The sequence below is a fragment of the Setaria italica genome, chromosome II (genome assembly GCF_000263155.2).
Source record: "Setaria italica strain Yugu1 chromosome II, Setaria_italica_v2.0, whole genome shotgun sequence".
Lineage (NCBI taxonomy): Eukaryota > Viridiplantae > Streptophyta > Magnoliopsida > Poales > Poaceae > Setaria > Setaria italica.
This window is the reverse complement of record NC_028451.1, coordinates 33,390,985-33,410,758: the sequence shown is the minus strand read 5'-3', so window position 1 is coordinate 33,410,758 and position 19,774 is coordinate 33,390,985. Positions and strand designations below refer to the sequence as shown.

Genomic DNA, 19,774 nt, shown 5'->3' with positions numbered 1-19,774 from the left:
ACCAGAGATAGCAACACAGAAAAGGTCCACGCTTGACATGACAAGTTATGCCCAGTGAAGACGGTTGGCCTGCATGGTTCAAAGTTTTGTTTCTAGCTCTCTCCCGCACCTGAGCAGAAGTCCGGGACAGGAGAGATTTGGAAGAAATTTTGGGTTGGTAATTTCCTTTTTTTAATCGACCGTGCCTTAGTACGTGTACGTATTTCATTAGGAGGAAAGCAGTTTACACATACAATTCTTGATGCAGCCAAACAGGATTGGACCAACACAAGAGCACAAATGACTAAAAGTAGAGAAACAATGAAAAGAGAGTACAACGAAACTCACAGCCGATAGCAAGAAAAGAGAGAAGAACCCACACAACCAAGCCAACAACGACCAACACACCTGAACCTGCAATGGGGTACACTGATGACAAGATCACCCAAAGGTAGCCCACACACAACATAGATGGCAAAGCATCCACCAAGCATCACCCACGGCAGCAAAGTATCCGCCCAAAACAAACAATGGTGGCAAAGTATCCACCCAAGGCAATCAATCCATCCAGCACGACCTGAAGGCAGCGGCGGCAAAGTATCTGCCAACGAAGAGCAACGGTGGCCAAGCATCCACCAAGCATCACCCACGGCGGGAAAGTATCCACTCGAAACAACGGTGGCAAAGCATCCACCCAAGGCAATCCATCCAGCACGACCTGAAGGCGGCGGCCGCAAAGTATCCGCCAACGAAGAGCAGCGGTGGTCGCATCCACCAGACGACATCACGACAGTTATCCCAGCGACCAAGGCAACGATGTTCAAGTCAAAGCGAAGGTAGGTACAGAAAAGCCACTCCCAGGTAGAGGTAACGAAGGCCACCAACACCGCCCTGACGAATCCCGGGGTCCCAACGAGCCCGAAGGAAGGTGGTATGAGTAGCACCGGAGGTAGCGCAATGCACACCAGACGACACCTCTGAGGGGGACGACGCCGCTGGCGCCGCCGTCACCCGACCATCACGGTCTAGGTTTTCACCTGTAAGGCTTAACCGGTCAAAGGGAGGGAGGGGGAGAGGGCAGCGATCGATGCCTCTAGGGAGGGATACGGCGCCCAAGGGTGTCATCATCGTCAACTCGCAAGCAGGCAAAGGCTTACGCCTAGAACCCACTCCCCACCCCCACCCAAAGCATGCCGCTGATAGTCCCGCACCGCGTCACCAAATGCCGCTGCACCAGCAAGCACCCACACCGCCACGGCCACCACCACACGCGAATGGCAGGGAGGCGGTCGGCAATGGCAGCCACAGACCTATCACCATCACCCTTGGCGGGGGGGGGGGGGGGGGGGTTTGTCTGCGACGGGGAGGGTGAGGGTGGCGAGCCCCTCTGACGATGGCAGCTCCCTCCGACCAGTGGCTGCCCGGGACCAGGAAGCCCAGATCTAGGGTCGAGGGCGGCAAATCTGTAGGCCGGTAGGCCAAGGAAGGCCCCACCGAATGAGGAGGGAGCGGGCCCCTCCAGCGACGGCGACACCCTTCGACCAGTGGTTGCCCGAGCCCAAGAGAGCATGGATCTGGGGCCAAGGGCTGCGGATCTGCAGGCCAGCAAGCCATGGCAGCCCTCACTGACGGGGAGAACGGTGACAGGAGGAGGAAGAAGCGACCTTGAATCATGGGTTCATGGCGTGTGCGAGTGAAGAGAGGAAAGGAGGGTTGATTTATGGTGTGTGAGTGAAGAGAGGAAAGGAGGGTTGATTTATGGTGTGTGCGAGTGAGGAGAGGAATGGAGGGATCAGGGAGAGAAGAGGGGAGGAGGGGAGCCGCCACTGCCGCCCGGCGGCAGCTGCTGACAGGGCATGTTGCTAGCAGCGGCGGCGCTATCGTCCTCCGACTCGCTCGAGGGAGGGCGACGTGGAGGTCCAGGAGTAGTTTTGGAACAAATAGGCTTTTGGTAATTTACTTAGAACGCTGCCATTTGTGAAACATCTTTCCATTCCAGAATCCTTCATCATTTCCTCGTGGATGCTTACAATGATCCCAGAATCTGGCAGAGACACCATTTGATCCTAGACAAGTTTTACACATTGTGTGGAAGTGGAACGATATCACACGGTTGCAGAGATCACCTTTTCCAATAGGATCCTAATCTCTGGGATTATAAACTTATCTAATTTCCATGTCCATGTTTGCCCTTTAGCAAAGTCGTACATCTTATAAACTATGCACAAAACTGCGCTATACACCAACATATGCAAATTATTCAGTTCTTACCCCTGGGGAAATGCAGTGTGTTAAGTCACAGGCAGGGAACAAAGAACAAGAAGGGACTCAGGGCTGTACGTGTACCTATAACAGCCTAGCCTACTTTGCGACCGTGGACGACAATTGACGTCATTGTCCATAGGTTATAGCTTAGCAATGATCTGACTGTATGATGGATCGATACACACAACAACCTGAAATGATCCAAATGGAATTTTGTAAGTCGCATCAAATGGACAATAATAGCTTATAGTTTTGTTATGAAACTGGTGCTACCTTGCCAACACTCTTGCCAGAATGAAGATATTCTACTGCATCTGGCACCGAAGCAACACCCAGGAACTTCTTGGGGTCTAGGGAAACCTGTTGTATGTGGTATGGTAGTGTGACATGAAAAGACAAGTTAATAATGGAAAAAATTAATAAAAAAAGGGATAAACTTAAAATTATCCCATGAATTTATGAACCATCACTGGGTAAAATATTCGAGTGAGGTAGTTGTCTTGTTTTTTGAGGGAAAAAGAGTGTGTTGTCTTGTTATTTCTGTTTTCCTAAACATACTTAAATTGTTATAACTACGAAGCATACCTTTAGCTTTCCAGAGGCATACAGGTCAAAAAGTTTGTCAAGATGATCTTGCCACAGATGAGCATACTGAACAAGGAAAAATCCAGCCTGCAATTGCAATGGAAAATTTTCATACTTAAAAGTTATTAACGGATTCAACATCTATAAATGTAGCTCAATCACTGTCCCATGCAGTTTCTATACTAGCATGTAACTTTGAGCAAGTACAAGTGATATAGCTACCGAAAAGTTTGGTATTCTTTATTTAAGATGAATTATAAGTTTATAATCTATATTTAGATGGAGACATTTCTCTCCTATAAAAATGGTGATGCTTTTCTGTTGCTATTGCGTCCTGAATTTGCAAAGTACTGATGAAAGCATGAATATATCATGTTGCTCTACTTTTATCCTGAATTTGCTAAATGGACATCACATTTTTACCACTACAGCAGCACATCATGTCATGCAGGGATCGCATAGGCAGGACCAGCACAGACCTTGGCAACGCCAAGATCAGGCCCACATTGGCTGTTCTACAGAAACTATCCAAAGTTCAGTTAGGCAATTAATTGGATAATAAGATATCTTAATGAACACGTTTGTTAGCATCCGTTGCTTATATGAGATTGTACATCCTGCTATATTAAGATACTGCCTCTACTATCATTAGGAAGCAATAAAGATTAACCCATTCCCTCACCACAATTCTCTACTTCTCATCTACATTCTCGTGCACCATTACAGGCAGGAAGCCAGCCAAGGATTGGTCAGCAACCTTTCGCGGTCGCAGATACCTGTTGTGTTCCTTGTCCCAGGGGCGTGACACATTCAGTTTCACGTCTCAACCATAGTAAGAAATAACTGGATGCCCAACGTGTTGCAGCCGATGTACGTCAGTCCATATTATGGGCATATAGAAACTTCAACCTCTAATAGGTGTGCACTGAACGAGTATAGCCATTCTCTCTGCTAATTATGCGCTTTGCATTTTAATTAAATATAGAACCTCTCAGAACAAAGTACAAACCAAATGTCAAACTTTATTTGATGATCTGGCACCATGAGAATCTAAGCTGTAGGGTGTTGTAAATACGATAGATACATTGTCTACTGATAGATTTATTTAATGAACATCAAATATCAATGCAGTACATACTAACTAAAGAAGTTGGGTGACACATACCACCGTTTGACTTTTAGCGAGAATTTTCTCACATAGTCCAGTGTAATTCCTTGGCTTCCATCCATCCTCTCCTTGATACTGAAAACACCGAAGTTACAAATATTCAGGTATAAGCTATAAAATCTTACTAAAAAACTATTACAAGGAAAACAGGATGATGACCAAAACCAATTCAGAAAGGTGTCAACAGAACCACAATGATTAGGTAAAGTCTCCAACTATTAACCGGGTGCATAATGGGCAAATTCTTCATTAACACTTAGCACATTTCAAAATATGTCAGGAGCTTATTCTTACACCAAATTAAAAAAAAATGCAAGAATTGCCAGCACCAAATCTTCAGCTTCAATTTTCCTTAAAACTCTGAATGGTGAAGCGCAGAACAATTTTACATGTTCACCCTCAGATGTTGCCACCCTCAAATCACAATACAATAAATAAAAAGACATGGGCTTCAGGGGCGGCCAGAATTACCTGGGAGATCATACCAATTACAATGAGATGCCCATGGACTGCAAGTGCATTCAAGCACAAGTCGAACATTTCCCCACCTACAGATTCATATATGATATCTACACCTCTTGGAAACTCTTTCTTCAGAACCTGAATTCGAATATATAATAGGCACATTGAAGAAAACAAACAAGGGATCAATTTAAATGGTTGCAATCACTTGAGAGTCCAAAATGACTAATGGTAATATCAGAAATACATTACTTATAGTTTCTACAGCAACATTTGTCATTATGTACGACACAGGAAAGGTTACGCTAGTTTAAAGACAACACGACTTCGAGAGTGCATTTCAGCAAACAGAAAGGTGGGACAAAACCAAACAACAGAAACATATAGTTTACAAAATAAATATGGCACATTTATGCCAACGCAAGGATGTCATATCAAGCTCAGACACTTGACACATAAATCCTTCCATAGTAAAATCACATTCTGTTCAGTGGACGTAAAAAAAAAGGCCAATCTGAAAAAATGAAACAAGAACTCACATCTTTGATGCTTTCATTTCTGTAATTGATAACACGATCAACTCCTAAGGAGGCCAGAAGTTCAGCCTTACTTTCACCTCCGCATGTGGCTACAACCTTGTTGCCTGCTAGTTTCGCCAGCTAGTGAAGATATGAAAAGAAAAATCCAAATAAGGATATAGTTCAGACTTCAAAATAAATGGTTGCTTAGAATAATATGTATTTCTTTCGATCACAAAATGTAAGTCCACTAGGACATCGACACGGTCTTCGATGAAACTTTGGCGCGCAAGATCTTTAAAATTTCCTATTTTAAGTGAAAATAGTTATATATTATTAACACCAATCTTGTGTGTCAATCCATATAAAGTTTAGATATTGATGATCGAAGTTAAAAAAATTGACTTAGGACAAACCTAGATGGACATGGACTTGTATTCACGATCGGAGGAAGTAGACAGGAAAACAGAACCAAACATGACAACCTTCCATGTCATAAAATATCATGCTCAATGCTCAATCCAGTAAAAAGTACATGTAAGTTACCAAAGTATGTCCCTAAGAGCTAGTTAACTATGAAAGAGAAATTAGATGAAACCCAACTTAAAAGGAATAGTTATCCTGTTCAAGTTTGAAAAGTATAAAACAGTAAGTTCTTGTACCTCCTCGCAATCCATAGTAATATACTGCAATTGAGTATTACATCAAAACAATAAATCTTAGTAATGATATCAACATGGTATTAGCTGACCTGAACGGCGAATTGTCCTGTTCCACCGGCAGCTGCAGTAACTAAAACAACTTGCCCAGATGTCATTTGGCCTGCCTAAAGCCAGCAAAAATCAACCGAATCAGTCCAGGATGGAAAACAGATATTCCGTAGAAAAGACAAAGAAACCAAGCGGGTTTATATTAAGTAAACCTTTTCAAGACCAATTGAAGCAGTCAGTCCTGATGTCAACATAGCAACAACCTCCGGATCTGGTCTTGGCACCGGAAGAAGATGTTTGGCTGGAACCTTCACAAGAAAAAGGCAAAGTAAAAATCATTAGTGATAGACAAATATAACAATATTCCAAATTCCATAGGCTGGACATGATCCATTTCAAGAAGGACGGATGCTAGTAGGTAATTAGTTGTGTAATGGAAGGGCATAAAATGCAGCACCTGCGTGAATTCAGCATAGCTTCCAAAAGTCATAAGGGCCACAGGAGTGCCTACTTTGATATGATTCACTGAATCTCCGACAGAGGCAACAATTCCCACACCCTGCATACATTAAACCTCCGCATAAGAAGAAAAAAGGGCAAAAATATTAATGAGGAGATTGTAATGAAAGGTGAAAAGAATTACACAAAAATTATTCTGAGTTCACTGGAGGGACATACAGTAACTTGATTGAGTATCATAATGCCTATACAGAAAGTGGCACATGACACACCTATGAAAGAGATAGTATTATTGAATTATAACATAGGATGTGTAGTCAGGTTATAATATAAGTATAAAGCATGGTATGGTGTCTGATTTTCCCTTTTTATGGGCAAATTATACTTCATGCCATGATGCATTTGACCACATGGGTTATGCACATTCTATGTCTTACTTTTTCTAGTGCATCATGTGGAGTCATAACAACAGAACCGTTACCTTCCCGCTGTCAGTGAGATCATTTCTATGATTTTATCTCAAAAACTATCTGTTATGCTTGGGAATTATATGGTATAAGAATGATAAGTTGCCACAGAGTACAACATCTCAAAAGCACTATTCGATATTGAGAATGCTATTAGAATGGACATGAAAGCATCAATTACCTCAAAACCAGCATCAAATGGAAGGCGTGAAGCAGTTTCTTTAGGATTACCGCTAAAATAACGTCCTGAGCTGAAGTTTACCTGCAGCCATTAGAACACCAAAGGTTAATCGATGGGCATCATATCAAAAGAAAAGCAACTGAAAATCAAGTGCAAAGACTTACATCACTAGCATTTACACCAACATATATTATTTTAACCAGAGCACTGTGTGGTTCAACGGGCAATCTCAGTCGCACATGCTCAAGTCTTGTAGCGTTGCGGAAATTATGGCTTAGAGTGTGAACAACTCTACACAAGCATCGACAAGAAACAATCATTAATAAAGTAAATGCAATTTTGAATACCCCCATAAATTTTCCATCCTGTGTATCTGGCAGGCTATTGCTGTTAGAGGAATTTTCTGACGAGTGAAATGTGATAACTGACAGGCAATATAGAGTCAAAACTCAGCTTTTGTAGAAAAAACAACCTACTAGAAAATGTCATCTGCTCAACGGGTCAAGACTAAAAGAATACCAAAAAAAAGAAGGATGTTAGATCTCATATGATCAAAATCATCAATATGTCAGCTTGTGTAAAGAATAGAGGCACATCTTTCCAGCCAAGAAAATGCTGTAGTGCTATGAGAAGCATGGAACCTAAAAGTGTTTAGTTTCTGTTTAAGTAGTTGAATTAGAGTCTTAAGTTTTAACTCATGATAGAAGTGCTGGAACAGAAAAGCCAAACTAATGTGCTGGAGGCAGTCAGGCAGCTTATATCTTCTAAAAGAAAGAAACATAACATAGCAAGACTACTTACATCTTCTCAAAAAATTCAGGCGTTCGTATGCTGGGATATATGTTCTTTGTCAGCATCCTTTTTGACATGGGGTTCACCATATACTTTCTTCGTTCTTCTGGTGTTGGCCAGTATTCCATCCCTCGTCGTTTCGTTATCCAAAGGCAAGCACCAGCCTTGCTCTCATCCTGTATAAGCTCAAATGCACCTGAGGCAAAAAAAAAAAGGGAGGTTGGGAGGGGGGGGGGGGGGGTTGAAAGATGACATTACAAAAGAAAGAGAAAACATCGTATGCAAAATTTCAAAGATCCGTCAACCATATCTACCAGGGGACACCGTTTGGGTAACCATCAGTCCATCACTTGCTACAGTTCTCAAGCTCAGAAACCGAAGTGACTTAATCATGCAAGTTTAGCAACCTACCATCTACTTTATTGAATTTAGATCAATGGATCCACATGTTTAACAACAAAAAAATGTCAACAGATGTTTGTGTTAGGACAGTTCATCAGAGGTTTGCAGTAAGATGTAGTAATAATGGCACATAATTCATGGTAACAAAAACTACAAGTCGTGTAACACTTTGTTACAACTTAACAAGGTATAAAATGATGTACCATTAACAACATCCTCCATCTTCATATATCCGCCAGTAGAGTCTATAATTTTGCGGTTCAGTTGTTCCGCCATATTTGTTTGAACAAACTGCATAATCAGTACATCACTAGATCAATTCAAAAAATAATCATAAACCAACCTCATATTTGTCCCTTATAGGTGCTAATCATGATTCATCACAAAAGATGATAGTTTCTACAAAGTACGGAGATCAACTCATATAGCCCACTCTGTAGGACAAGAAACTTTTTGCAGTGTCCTACAGACAGGTGGTTTTATTTAGTGTCCTATTGACTAATTGCCCTTGATTTTAATTAATATTGTGATCTTGTCTATACCAGTTTGCCGCTAGAATTACTTAATTACTTTCACTGGTAGGGGTCAGAGGTATTGATGTCAGCAATTGTCTTTAAGATATCCATGAAATGGAGAATACAATGCTCACAACTGCAGAATTGTTCGATTTTTTTTGGAAATACAAAACCTAGAAAACGTTAAAAGGTTAGTAATAAAATACATGCACAATACTACAACAAAAGCGTATATGCAAATTATAGGACAAATGATAAATATTTGCATTCAGTAATGCAGGTTCTTAATACCTCTGGGCAGAGCACATTGACACGAACACCATGGCGTTTCAATGGAACGAGTGATCTTGTAAACATAACCACACCCCCTGCCAAGAAATGAATTAGGTCACAAATCCACAAATAAATAGACATAATTAATATCCAAATTAACCTAGTATTGCAATCTTAATTTGATGACCAGAAAGAGGGAAGGAGAAAAGGGTATATGGGATCATATACCTTTTGTCGCACTATATATGGGATCCAAAAACATAGGATAAAGGCCTGCCGCTGAACCAATATTTATTATGACACCAGGTTTCTTTTGCGATCGCATTATTTGACTCTGATGATTAGAAATTAAACCATTAGTCATTTGAATGTGGCATTTGTGACAATTAATAACATGATTCAAGATAGTTGGACAAAAATGAAGAAATGAATCTAGAACAAAAGGCAAGCCTGTTTTGCCTATTGTAATTTATCCAAAATGATATCCTACTTTTTGCTCTTCAGGAAACCCTGAGGACATGCTAAATGTAACAAAACTATTACTTCCCTGAATCAAAATAAAGTTATATTTTGGGATGAATGCAGTTAAACTTTGTTAAATAATGGCTATCAGTGTATCAAGAATATGTTTAGGAAAATATGTTTACAAATACATAACTAGATACAAAAAAATTGCATGTCAAGATGTGCATCAACAAGTCATAATATGTAACTTTTACTGGCACCACAGTTGCACCTTGGTAACCATGTCGCTGTAAAAAATTATACTTATTTTCTCTAGTGTTATCCAATAATAAAAGCAAAGAAAGGTCAATCCAAAGATTTTATCTTGAAAGTATTGTATCAACAGACAACATTAACATAGGTGCACTTTTTAATCATTTGATATCTACATGTCTAAAAATAATAAAGGCCGCACAATAACAGCAATTACTGTTAGTACAAATTAACAATTTGAGTTACTGAAAGATCAAATTGGCAAATATTTTCCAACAATTAACAGTAGACTTACTGCAATGCGAGTACCATCAATAACAGCAACAAGGTTCACATTTACAGCATGCCTCCATGTTCTAGCTCCATCAGATATATCATCATAAACTAGTGTTCTATTGGCAATTCCAGCACAATTGATGCAGATATCTAGTCCACCATACATGCGTACATGTTTCTCAAAAGAAGCAGCAAGATTATCTGCATATAAAATGCTGTATCTTTAAGATCATGGTACACCTGAAAGCTCAAGTAAAGTTGTGCTTTCGGTTAAACTTTTAAAGGTCTAAAATCCTTACCTGCATTACTAACATCACACTTAACAAATATAGAAGATGGGACTCTAAGATCTCTATGAAATTTGCTATTTTCCTTTTGAACTAGCGTAGCAACTTCTCTCCCATTTTCTTCTGAGAAATCGACAACAGTCACAAATAAACCTTTCTGTGCAAAAGCAATGCAAAGTGCTTTCCCTGAAAATAGAAAAATAAACTCGGTTAATACATTGGAAGGTATCCATATAGCCTGTTGAATCGAAGGGATACATTTAGCCCAAAAGAGGGAGCAGAAGCTACCACAAAATTTTCCTCAGATTAAACTAAAGGTGTAAGATCTAGACGATTATCAGTGTAGTACCAAGCCTATTCATTAAGAGTACAGTCTGATTCTATGGTCAAATTGACACATGGGTGCTAGTACAATCTATATCACTGCACTTGCCAAATGCCAAATTTTAGTCCCGTTTAAACTATCCACTACTTGCAGTTGCAACCTTGCCATCTGGGACTTGCCAAACAAAGAACCTTGCTACCAATTACATGCCAGCTCCTGGAAAGTTTTGAGTATTTGGTTTTGCTGTGGACAGAGTTTGTTGCATGGCTGCATGTTAAATGATGTGTAGTGCCAAACAAAAAAAACGAATAACTCTATTGGGCTACTTTATTTCCAGCAAACCTGCAGTCTGAACTTTGAAGCATAATAGATCACAAGCAAAGCTTCTCTCATAAGCACTATGGTAATATAATTCGCAGACTACTCCAATAGTTGGCAGATCATTCAGATACGGTATAATTGCTAGGTACCAAATTTAGTGCCTACAAGAGAAGTGCATGCTTGGACTCCTAGGGGTGGGGACGACTGTCCGTTCCTGCTACAGCACCATCTGTAACAATGCTCTAGAGCCCTTTCTTAGTGTGTACGGCCATAACAATCATCGCAGATTAAGAATGCTGTTCAAAGTTAACTTTTAGCTCTGTCTGAATGTATAGTTTACCCATTATTGTTGTACCGCAAGCAGTACAGCGCTGCAGTTACGCACCCTGCACAACAATGCTAGGACTGACGACCATCATCTCCAATCCATAGGTTTCCAGAAAAGCACCCGTCACCTCCAATTCAAGTGCTACACCGCATAAATCGCCCCACTCCCTCCCCATTTCCCACAAGCCAACGCGCAATAACGCATCCTCAAGCTCGTCGGAATGGAATTGGCCCATCCGATCAGGCTAAATTAAAGCGGGCACGGCGCATCAGGACTCAGGAATCAGCACTGAGAGCCGGAGAGGGGGAAGCGGCGCTGCTTACCGATGCCGGAGGCGCCGCCGGTGACGAGCGCCGACATGCCGGGCTTGAGCTCCATCTCGCCGGCGCGGGGGGTGGTGGGGAGCGGGCGATGAGCTGCTGCCGAGGCGTCGTGGGGTTGAAGGCGAGAGAGTCAGACAGAGAGACGCAGATCGGGAAGAGGCGATTGGGTAGCGAAGGTATAGGGCCGGCACACGGAACTGCCGAGGCCGAAGTGGGGAAGGAGACGAGGCCGGCGGGGTTTATTCGGCGCCGCTCTCCTGTTTATCTCGTGGTCGTGTCGCTTCTTCGTTGTCCCGGTTTCCGTCCCCATTTCCCGCTGCCTCGCCGCCTCGGCGTGACAGCTCCGTTATTGGAAGCTGACAGCTGAAGCACGCGCCGGGTGGGCGCCGGGCACACCAGAGCCGTGCTCCAACGGCTTCACTTCCCGGCCGATAGTTTGCGGTTGGGCCGATCGTTCTATCACCAGTTTGTGATTGCATTTGTCACGAACCCAAACAATCGATTCCAGCCTTTTCAAAAAAAAAATGATTCCACAATTTGCAGCACAAGAACAGCAAAAGGAAGTACAAGAGCTGAGCATGATTCAGAGTTTATGGAAGCTTCTAGAAGGGTCTACACGCTAATAGTGCATGGGAGGAGGAGGAAGGAAATAGGGGTACATCGAGTACAGACTGTTGTTCAGGTATTTCAGATACATGATTGTGTGTGCAGTGCAGCGCATTTTGCCTAGGTGACAAACTTCAAACCCTCTAAACATTTGGTGCGGATTACCAGTGAGCAAAGATGTGTCAACCGGATATCATTTAACATCAGAGAGGTGCAAGTTTCATGGAGTTCTAGCGGTTTAGAGTTTTAATTTGTATCTTGTTACTTTGGTAGTATGTTTCATTACCGTCACTTGTGCCACTCCCAATCGAGTCGGTCGTACCAAAATGACCAGGGCCAATGGGAGGTTGGCAACATGAGTTATTACACAAAAGTTGGTTGTTTGTAGCTTGCCATACTGTTTTTTTAAGGAGCAACGGGGATCATTAGACGACGCTATATTACACAAAGTTCAGAGCACCAGGATTCAAGCGGAAGAATGTGTATGTTCAAGCTCGATTCAAGCCCTGTTTTGTAAGACATATTTTTTGAGACTAGTTATCTAGTTCCGATTTCAAGTGTAGGTAGAAGAAGTAGTACCCGTGGAGAATAGACGTCATGTCAAAGAACAACAAGAAGAAAGGGGATGTTTTTTAATGGGAACAAGGAAATGTTTACAGCTATCGTGATATAAATCTTCTTTCATTCCTTGTACCGAGAAGAACTTCCGATAAAAACAAGAAACAAAAGACCGATCGAGCAGCATGAACATGTACATACGAGGGGTACTAGCCCGGTAGCCCCACTACTACCGTTAAAAACGACACCATTCTGTTAAACTAAACTGGATTTATAAGATAGCATTAGCATTAGCTGGGATAGCCTTTTGCCTACGCATACTCCCACTTCACTGTCTTAGCAAGTCCGTACAAAACGGTACAACTGTACAAGTACCGTTGAAAAATGGCGCCCCTCTCATCCTACCTCCATTTGGAGCTTGCCGTCTGCATCGCCGAAAGAAAACCAAGGACTCCAACATTGATGAACCTCCGTTACAGGCTTACAGCTATTCAGCCTTTGCATCACATCACTTAATTAACAACCATATAACGCATTAGCTCATCCACAATCAGTTTGGTTAACGGAAAAGCTGGAGGACGAACTGAATGGCCATCATCAACTCCAACCGTCCCGAAGCCGGACCGTTAAGTCGTAGCCACAAATCCTGATTCCTGAACGCCTCAGCTTTCTACACGAACACAAGCAACAGGCTGAGCACGACGCGGCTCGCGGCGGATCCGGCGGGCACACGTGCTGCGGCCGCCGCGCGCTCGCTGGACGGCAATGGGCCTGCCGCCTGGCCGCCGTTCTTGGACTATCTTCCCAGCCATCCATGATCCATCCCGGGGAGGACGGGGCCTCGGTGCATTTTTCTAACGTTCCATCCAATGCATAATGCACACCAGCCCACACCCACCTGGGGCCTGGGGGAGTCGCTGAGAGCAGGGGTTGGCGGGTCGCATTTCGGAACGTGCTCCACCTGTTCACCGTCGTCGTCAGATGATGGGCGCGAGGCAACCGTGGCCTGATCGGTTTTGTCCCCGCCGATACGTCCGCGGGTGCGCCTGACCCCGTCAAACGAGACCAGGCTCCCGTCGCAGCCGCGCCCACGAGCCAAGCCGGCCTTCTCGGGTTCTCAGACGCGCCAGCTCAGCGCGGCGCCTCCAAGGCCCACGCCGAAACACATGGAGGAAAAGCGGGTTGGATTGGAAATTTTACACCTCGCAAGTGAGAGAGGGGGCCACGGGAAACGGCATCCCAGATTCACAAGGCCAGGCCGAGGCCGCTACGCCGGGGCGCGCGAGAGAAAACGGAGTGGGAAGCGAAGCACGATAGGAGAGATCGCAACCGAGCCAAAGCCGTATCAAAACCGCATTGCGTGTTGGTGCTGATAAAATCGAAACGGCTGCGCGCCGATCGAGCGATCCCTCCTCCTCCTCCCCTCCAGACCTCCTCATCACCCTGAGTCCCTGACTGACCTCGTCGTCTCCTCCAATAATCCAGGTCGCCCCCGTCCGTGTCCCAGTCAATCGCGTCCGCGCTCACGCACCGCGTGGCGGCCACGATCGGGGGGCTCCCGCTATATCTGCGGGGCCACGGCGCTTTTCCTCGAGCGATCCTCTTTCCGGGGGGGTTCGCTTGTTGCGACCGAGCGCGCGGGCGAGAGCCGATAGCTAGCTACTAGTAGCCGCCGCCCGAAGGCCAGAGTCCCCCGTGTGGGTCATCTGTGAGGGTTTTGAGGTGGGAGAGGCTCGTTCGGTCGATGGCGATGGCGGCGGCGCCCGCGGTGTCGCCGGGGACGGTGCCGCTGGGCGTGCTGCTGCGGCGGGAGGTGACCAAGGAGCGGATGGAGCGCCCCGACGTGCTGTGCGGGGAGGCCAGCCGCAGCCGCAAGGGCGAGGACTTCACGCTGCTCCGCGCCGACGCCGGCCGCCGCGTCGCCGGGGACCCGTCCACCTCCTTCTCCGTCTTCGCGGTACACCCACATTGCGCTATCTAGTCTCCCGTCCTCTTGTTCTGACTGCGTCCAGGAGGGCCTGGCAATGGCAAGTAGAGATCGCGTTCGCCTCCCTGGAGTTGTGTGTGGTTTTGGACATGCAGCAGGGCTCTCCCTCCTTGTACGTGCCTGTCACTACGCGCTTGCTTTTCGCCTTTTCCGATTGGCATAGTTGTTCCAACTTTTTGGTCAAGGGAGAAAAGGTTGCTATCACTTTTTTGTTTTGAATGGAGGAACAGTGATGCTGCAAACATCATGCATACGAAATGCCTGACACCTTTGATCCTACTCCGTAGTGATGATCATGGTTAATTTGAGTTTACCCATGTTAGTCGTGTCCTATTTTTGTGCTGTTATGATAACCATGTCAGATTTGGTTAGTGGGTGAGTGGTCGTATTCTACTGGGAAGCAGACGATGTACAGTGAACTCCTATATCAATCATATTTTGATCTGTTGTGTTTTTGTGATAGCTATCAGATGATACATTGTTGATCACTGTGTTTTCATAGCTATTTGATCATTGATCACTGTGTTTTCTGGATATTAATTTGACCGTTGATCACTGTGTTCTGTTGATAGCTGTTTGATGGGCACAACGGATCTGGAGCTGCCATATACGCGAAGGAGAATCTGCTGCACAATGTCTTGCGTGCCATTCCTACGTGCTTGAGCAGAGATGAGTGGCTTGCAGTGCTCCCACGTGCGCTTGTTGCAGCGTTTGTCAAGACGGATAAAGATTTCCAGAGGCTAGGTAATAAATCAGCCCTGTTCTTGTTCAGCTTATGATATTTAACACAGATAGCACATGTGTTAGTCTTATTTAGTAGTCTTTCATTAAACAGGCACAAGTTGCACATGTTTTTTTCCTACTTTTTGAAAGCCAAGGCAGTGCACATGTGTTTATCATTTATCACTTTCTGCTTTAATACGGAATAGAATATGTGAGAACCTTGTAGTTTAGTTCAGATTTGCTTGTATAACTGCCTTTTCCTGTTTGCATGTCTTTTAGATACCTGTAAAGATTAGTTTCACCCTTTTCTTTTCTGATGAACTGTTATATTTATGGTTTCAGCCGGAACTTCTGGTACAACTGTGACATTTGTGATTGTAGACGAGTGGGTTGTAACGGTAGCATCTGTTGGTGATTCACGTTGCATACTAGAATCTGCTGATGGTTCTTTCTACTATTTATCTGCTGATCATCGTTTCGACTCCAACCCTGATGAGTAAGTTTTGCCACTGATGTATATCTATTGATATTTGTGGGATTCTTAGAATGTGCTTATTTTTCTAGGGTTGAACGAGTAACTGCATGTGGGAGTAAGGTTGGGAAAATGGATATTGTCGGTGGCCCAGAGGTTTGTGGTTCATCCTGAATACTTTGTGTGCTTAAATAAGGATATATAGTGGATGTTTGGTGTATAACTTTCCATTGCCTGCAGTCACCATGATTTAACTGTCAAATTTGTGAATTTAATTAGGGAGATATCTTATCTTATCTCAGAGACTGCAAGTTCTCCTTTATCTATGCACCGATTAGCATTTTTGTTCAACACATTCTATGGTTTCCTTGTCTACGTCAATAATTCTATCCTATATCTGTTAAAATGTGTTGGATTTATAGATTGTATCTGTTGCATTTTCAGGTTGGTCCTCTGAGATGTTGGCCAGGTGGCTTGTGTCTATCTAGATCGATAGGGGATTTTGATGTTGGTGAATGTATCATCCCTGTTCCACATGTTAAGCAAGTGAAGGTTTGTTCATCTCATTTGAAAGCTCTGTTCTGCACCTCACCTGCCTTGTTCCAAACATGGCCTGTGACCCTGCCAACTTAAGTTCTTGGAGATGGCTTTACCTAAAATGCCACAACATTACAACCATTTAGTGTCATCTGGTTTTAATTATGACATCTGCAGTTCGCACTCTCTAACCCTGCCTGTGATGCTCTTTGATCTTCTAATCATGCATGTTTTCATTACAGCTTTCCAATGCTGGAGGCAGAATTATCATCGCAAGTGATGGTGTTTGGGACGATTTGAGTTGTGAAATGGCTCTTGACTGTTCTCGCGGGTTCCCATCAGATGTAGCTGCCAATCGAATTGTTAATGTAACTCTCATATTTTACCTAAAGAAAAACTCACAATATTTCTTTGATTGATCACCACAATTTCTGATCCTCAACTCGTAATATTTTATACTATTTAGGAAGCAATCCGGCCAAGAGGAATCAGGGATGATACTACTTGCATCGTAATTGATATACTACCTCCAGAAAAATTAGCTCCAACTCCTCCTAAGAGGCAGGGGAAAATTGCGTTCAATAATATGTTTCGCAAAAAATCTCCAGATGTGCCCTTTAAAACAGATAGTGAATATGCTGAACCAGACGTGGTGGAAGAAATATTTGAAGATGGCTCTGCAATGCTTTCTAAAAGGTAACATGCAGTGAGCTTAACAGTTTCCTTTTTCAAATTCTTCACTTGCACTATAGTTTGGGCATCATGTATTTCTAAAAGTAAAAAAACATAATTGCATAAATTTATCATAAAAATATAGTTGGGCTTTCCTTGCAATTGAAAGACAGGTACTAGCATCACTATAAATTGTTATGGAGGTGTCGGTATGTGTACCAGTGCATCAATGTAGAGTAGATATGGTCCCTATGATTATGTCCATGTGTTTATGGCAATGAAAGAGACTTTTTTAGCTTGCACACACTCAGCTAGTGTAATTGCAATGGTTATCCAGATCTTGTACTCCACATGATTGTCCCATATGAGCAACATCAGATCTTGCTGTCTGCTAAAGAATAGCAGGACTTATAGTAATTATTGGAAACAGAAAGTGAGTTGGCATTACTGATTGATGGTATCTGCCACACAGCCCCATTTTTGTTTCCTTACATGTTATATATGATCAGGGTTGTCTGCTGATTCCTTTCCCAATCCCCGCAACCTTGGATCCTCTTTCTTATGATCATTGTTGTTCTGAAACCATCCAGATCTTGGTTGATCACACATACTAGTTTTTGGATAATTCAATAATATCAATAGAATTTACAGTTTATATATCTTTGTAGAAGAAATATGTCACCAAACCAAAAATATTGATCTTTCTATGGTTTCCTTTCACTGTTGAGCTAAAGGGGTTCTGTAGTTGAAATGAATAAAAGGCAGAGTGCATATGCTTCATACATTATAGTACCGTCAATTCTGATTCTCGTTTGGGTCCTAATAGGAATTGAAAATAAGAAATACACATGTAATCGTTTGGGTTTCAAGATGTAGTCCCTGGTAGCAATCAACAGATATTTTGTAAAATGCTCATGAGAAGCAAATCCCTTGTTATTAACATCAAACATTATATTACATTTTTCCACTTGCTTTAGATCTCACACGTAATCATTACGTGCAGGCTAACCACCGGATATGCACTTGAGAAAAATTTTGGGCGCTCTAGTTGTGCAGTTTGTTTGTCACGGTTGAAACCTGGGCAAGGGATTTCACTGCATGCCAACCCACTGCAATATGGAAAACTACAAGGTTGGCAAGGTCCTTTCCTGTGCCATGTCTGTCATGATAAGAAAGAGGCAATGGAGGGTAAACGAAGACGAAAAGGTATGAGAAAATAGTTTGTATATTCTCCTGTTATCTGATTTTTGCTTTGTTTCAGAATTCATATGTACTACTCTCTGTGTACTGCTATCCTGTTAGCTAACCACCGAGGTTGCTAATTTGTCTTTTGGTGCATGTTTGTCTTTGCAGATTCTTCACCAACTGTCTTTGGTCACATGTGCTAGGCCTGCCTAATTGCCGGAACCATTATTTCGGACCACTAAAGATTCTTTTATTCATAGCTGGAACCCCAGTAGTCAGCCCATAACAATTCTTTGGCTAGAATTGACCGTTTCAGTCGAGAAATTCAACGTATTTTTGACAAACAGCCTGGAGATTTATTCATTTGTTGGACTAGCATAGGAAAACCCATCTTGTTTTTCAAAAGACCACGGCTGTGTTCAGTTCAGCACAAGCTGAAAGCTGCTTCTACGGCTTCTCACTGTACAGAGGTCGTTGTCCTTGTATATAGAGCTCTGAATGATCATTGGTCTTCTTGTAATTTGTTGACGCCAGTTCACTGACGACGCCCGAGAAAAATGATTAGCCTAGCGAGGAGTCTCTTTCGAGATCCACTGGTGATTGTTTAAGTGAGTGCTCTAATAAGCTTTGGATTCTGTTGATCGATGACACTTGGATTGCCCATGCCCGTTGTTTGTTAAACACCCACTGTCAATCACCCGGAAATCAATATGACTGACTCCTGCACGTCAGACCCGTTCCAGGATACATATAGTGACATCTATCACAGTACTGCTCAATGCTCATCATGTAACTATCACCTATCCCTTCGAAAAAAAAAATCATCTATCCTTACTCTGGACCGCCTACACGCCCCTGCTCTCATCCAAATGCATCCATCTTGTCGCTTGCCCGCTCGCGCCAAACCGCCAGCCAAAGCCATTTGCCTGCCGCACTGTGCTACACCAGTGCTCGCCCCGCGCATTTTCTAACAAATCCAGTGACAAAATTCGCCCATTTTCTAAATCCAGTGACAAAATCCGGAGAAGGGAATCTCCGGCCCCTCCCGGGGATCGCTCTCCCCCCACACTGTCATTTGGCACATCCCCGTCCCAGCTTTGTCTCCTCCGAGGCGGAGGAACATGCCGGTGACGGAGCCCCACGGAGAGCGACGACGCGATCGAGGACTGCAGCTATCGCTGTGCACGGCTAGCTACGTCGTGCCAGCGCCCCCACGTACTTACTGCCCCCGCCGGGCTACAGCTCACCTAGACACCTACTGTGGATTCGCACGCGCCACCTGAGACCTGACCGCTACGCTTAACCGCCCAATTGATTTGGCGGGGGCAGCGGACGACGAGTCGATCGGCGAGCGTCACGCGCTTGGCTCACTGGCTCGGCTGATTATTAGACGGGCGGTCCGGCCCGGGCTTGCGCGGCGGGTGTGTCGCGGGCCGGAGCCGTGGCCTCGATCGCCTTCTCTGAACGCGCGACGGGGGGACGGCGAGGGATGGATGGTGTGACCGGTCGATTGGTGCCGAGTCATGTGAGCGGAGGGCGGGGGGTTGTCGTCTTGTCGATGAGCTGCTACTGCTCGTCCCGTCCACTCCCTGGGAACGAGCTCCGCGCGCGCGGCCACATGCCGGCCGCTCGTCCGCTTGTTTGGGCCTACGGACGGCCATGGGCAGCGAAGAGCTTTTGC

The 19,774-nt window shown here is 44.0% G+C and overlaps 2 protein-coding genes across 3 annotated transcripts; one reads left to right on the top strand and one right to left on the bottom strand.

Annotated features, from left to right (window-relative positions):
* Positions 1–1,953: 1,953 nt before the first annotated feature.
* On the bottom strand, positions 1,954–11,657 carry LOC101765888 (prostaglandin reductase-3). The gene is made up of 18 exons (XM_004956970.2): positions 11,354–11,657; positions 10,069–10,242; positions 9,789–9,970; positions 9,005–9,110; positions 8,795–8,871; positions 8,192–8,279; positions 7,596–7,782; positions 6,959–7,085; positions 6,795–6,875; positions 6,145–6,246; positions 5,900–5,995; positions 5,729–5,803; positions 4,999–5,118; positions 4,469–4,597; positions 3,995–4,072; positions 2,830–2,916; positions 2,518–2,604; positions 1,954–2,435 (listed from the first exon to the last, which is right to left on the bottom strand). The coding sequence occupies exons 1-18, from the start codon at positions 11,406–11,408 to the stop codon at positions 2,385–2,387; spliced, it is 1,902 nt and encodes a 633-aa protein (XP_004957027.1). The 5' UTR covers positions 11,409–11,657; the 3' UTR covers positions 1,954–2,384.
* A 2,170-nt stretch (positions 11,658–13,827) lies between these two features.
* Positions 13,828–18,741, top strand: LOC101765480 (probable protein phosphatase 2C 69). Of its 2 annotated transcripts, none has more exons than XM_004956969.4 (9): positions 13,828–14,474; positions 15,077–15,248; positions 15,570–15,723; positions 15,792–15,855; positions 16,144–16,251; positions 16,479–16,604; positions 16,703–16,932; positions 17,912–18,114; positions 18,262–18,741. In XM_004956969.4, the coding sequence occupies exons 1-9, from the start codon at positions 14,262–14,264 to the stop codon at positions 18,294–18,296; spliced, it is 1,305 nt and encodes a 434-aa protein (XP_004957026.1). In that variant the 5' UTR covers positions 13,828–14,261; the 3' UTR covers positions 18,297–18,741. The 2 variants fall into 2 exon arrangements, with proteins under 2 accessions (XP_004957026.1, XP_022679521.1); XM_022823786.1 differs by lacking the exon at positions 13,828–14,474 and adding an exon at positions 14,520–14,616.
* The last annotated feature ends 1,033 nt before the right edge of the window (positions 18,742–19,774 follow it).

What these genes read in the sequence shown, in the direction of transcription:
- LOC101765480 (XM_004956969.4), top strand. Translation starts at nt 14,262, where the DNA reads ATGGCGATGGCGGCGGCGCCCGCGGTGTCGCCGGGGACGGTGCCGCTG. An exon ending in TTCGACTCCAACCCTGATGA is followed by an intron (nt 15,724 to 15,791) that starts GTAAGTTTTGCC and finishes TTATTTTTCTAG; the next exon opens with GGTTGAACGAGTAACTGCAT. An exon ending in TCTGCAATGCTTTCTAAAAG is followed by an intron (nt 16,933 to 17,911) that starts GTAACATGCAGT and finishes CATTACGTGCAG; the next exon opens with GCTAACCACCGGATATGCAC.
- LOC101765888 (XM_004956970.2), bottom strand. Translation starts at nt 11,408, where the DNA reads ATGGAGCTCAAGCCCGGCATGTCGGCGCTCGTCACCGGCGGCGCCTCC. An exon ending in CATATATAGTGCGACAAAAG is followed by an intron (nt 8,872 to 9,004) that starts GTATATGATCCC and finishes ATTTCTTGGCAG; the next exon opens with GGGGTGTGGTTATGTTTACA. An exon ending in CATTTGATGCTGGTTTTGAG is followed by an intron (nt 6,247 to 6,794) that starts GTAATTGATGCT and finishes TAATGTATGCAG; the next exon opens with GGTGTGGGAATTGTTGCCTC.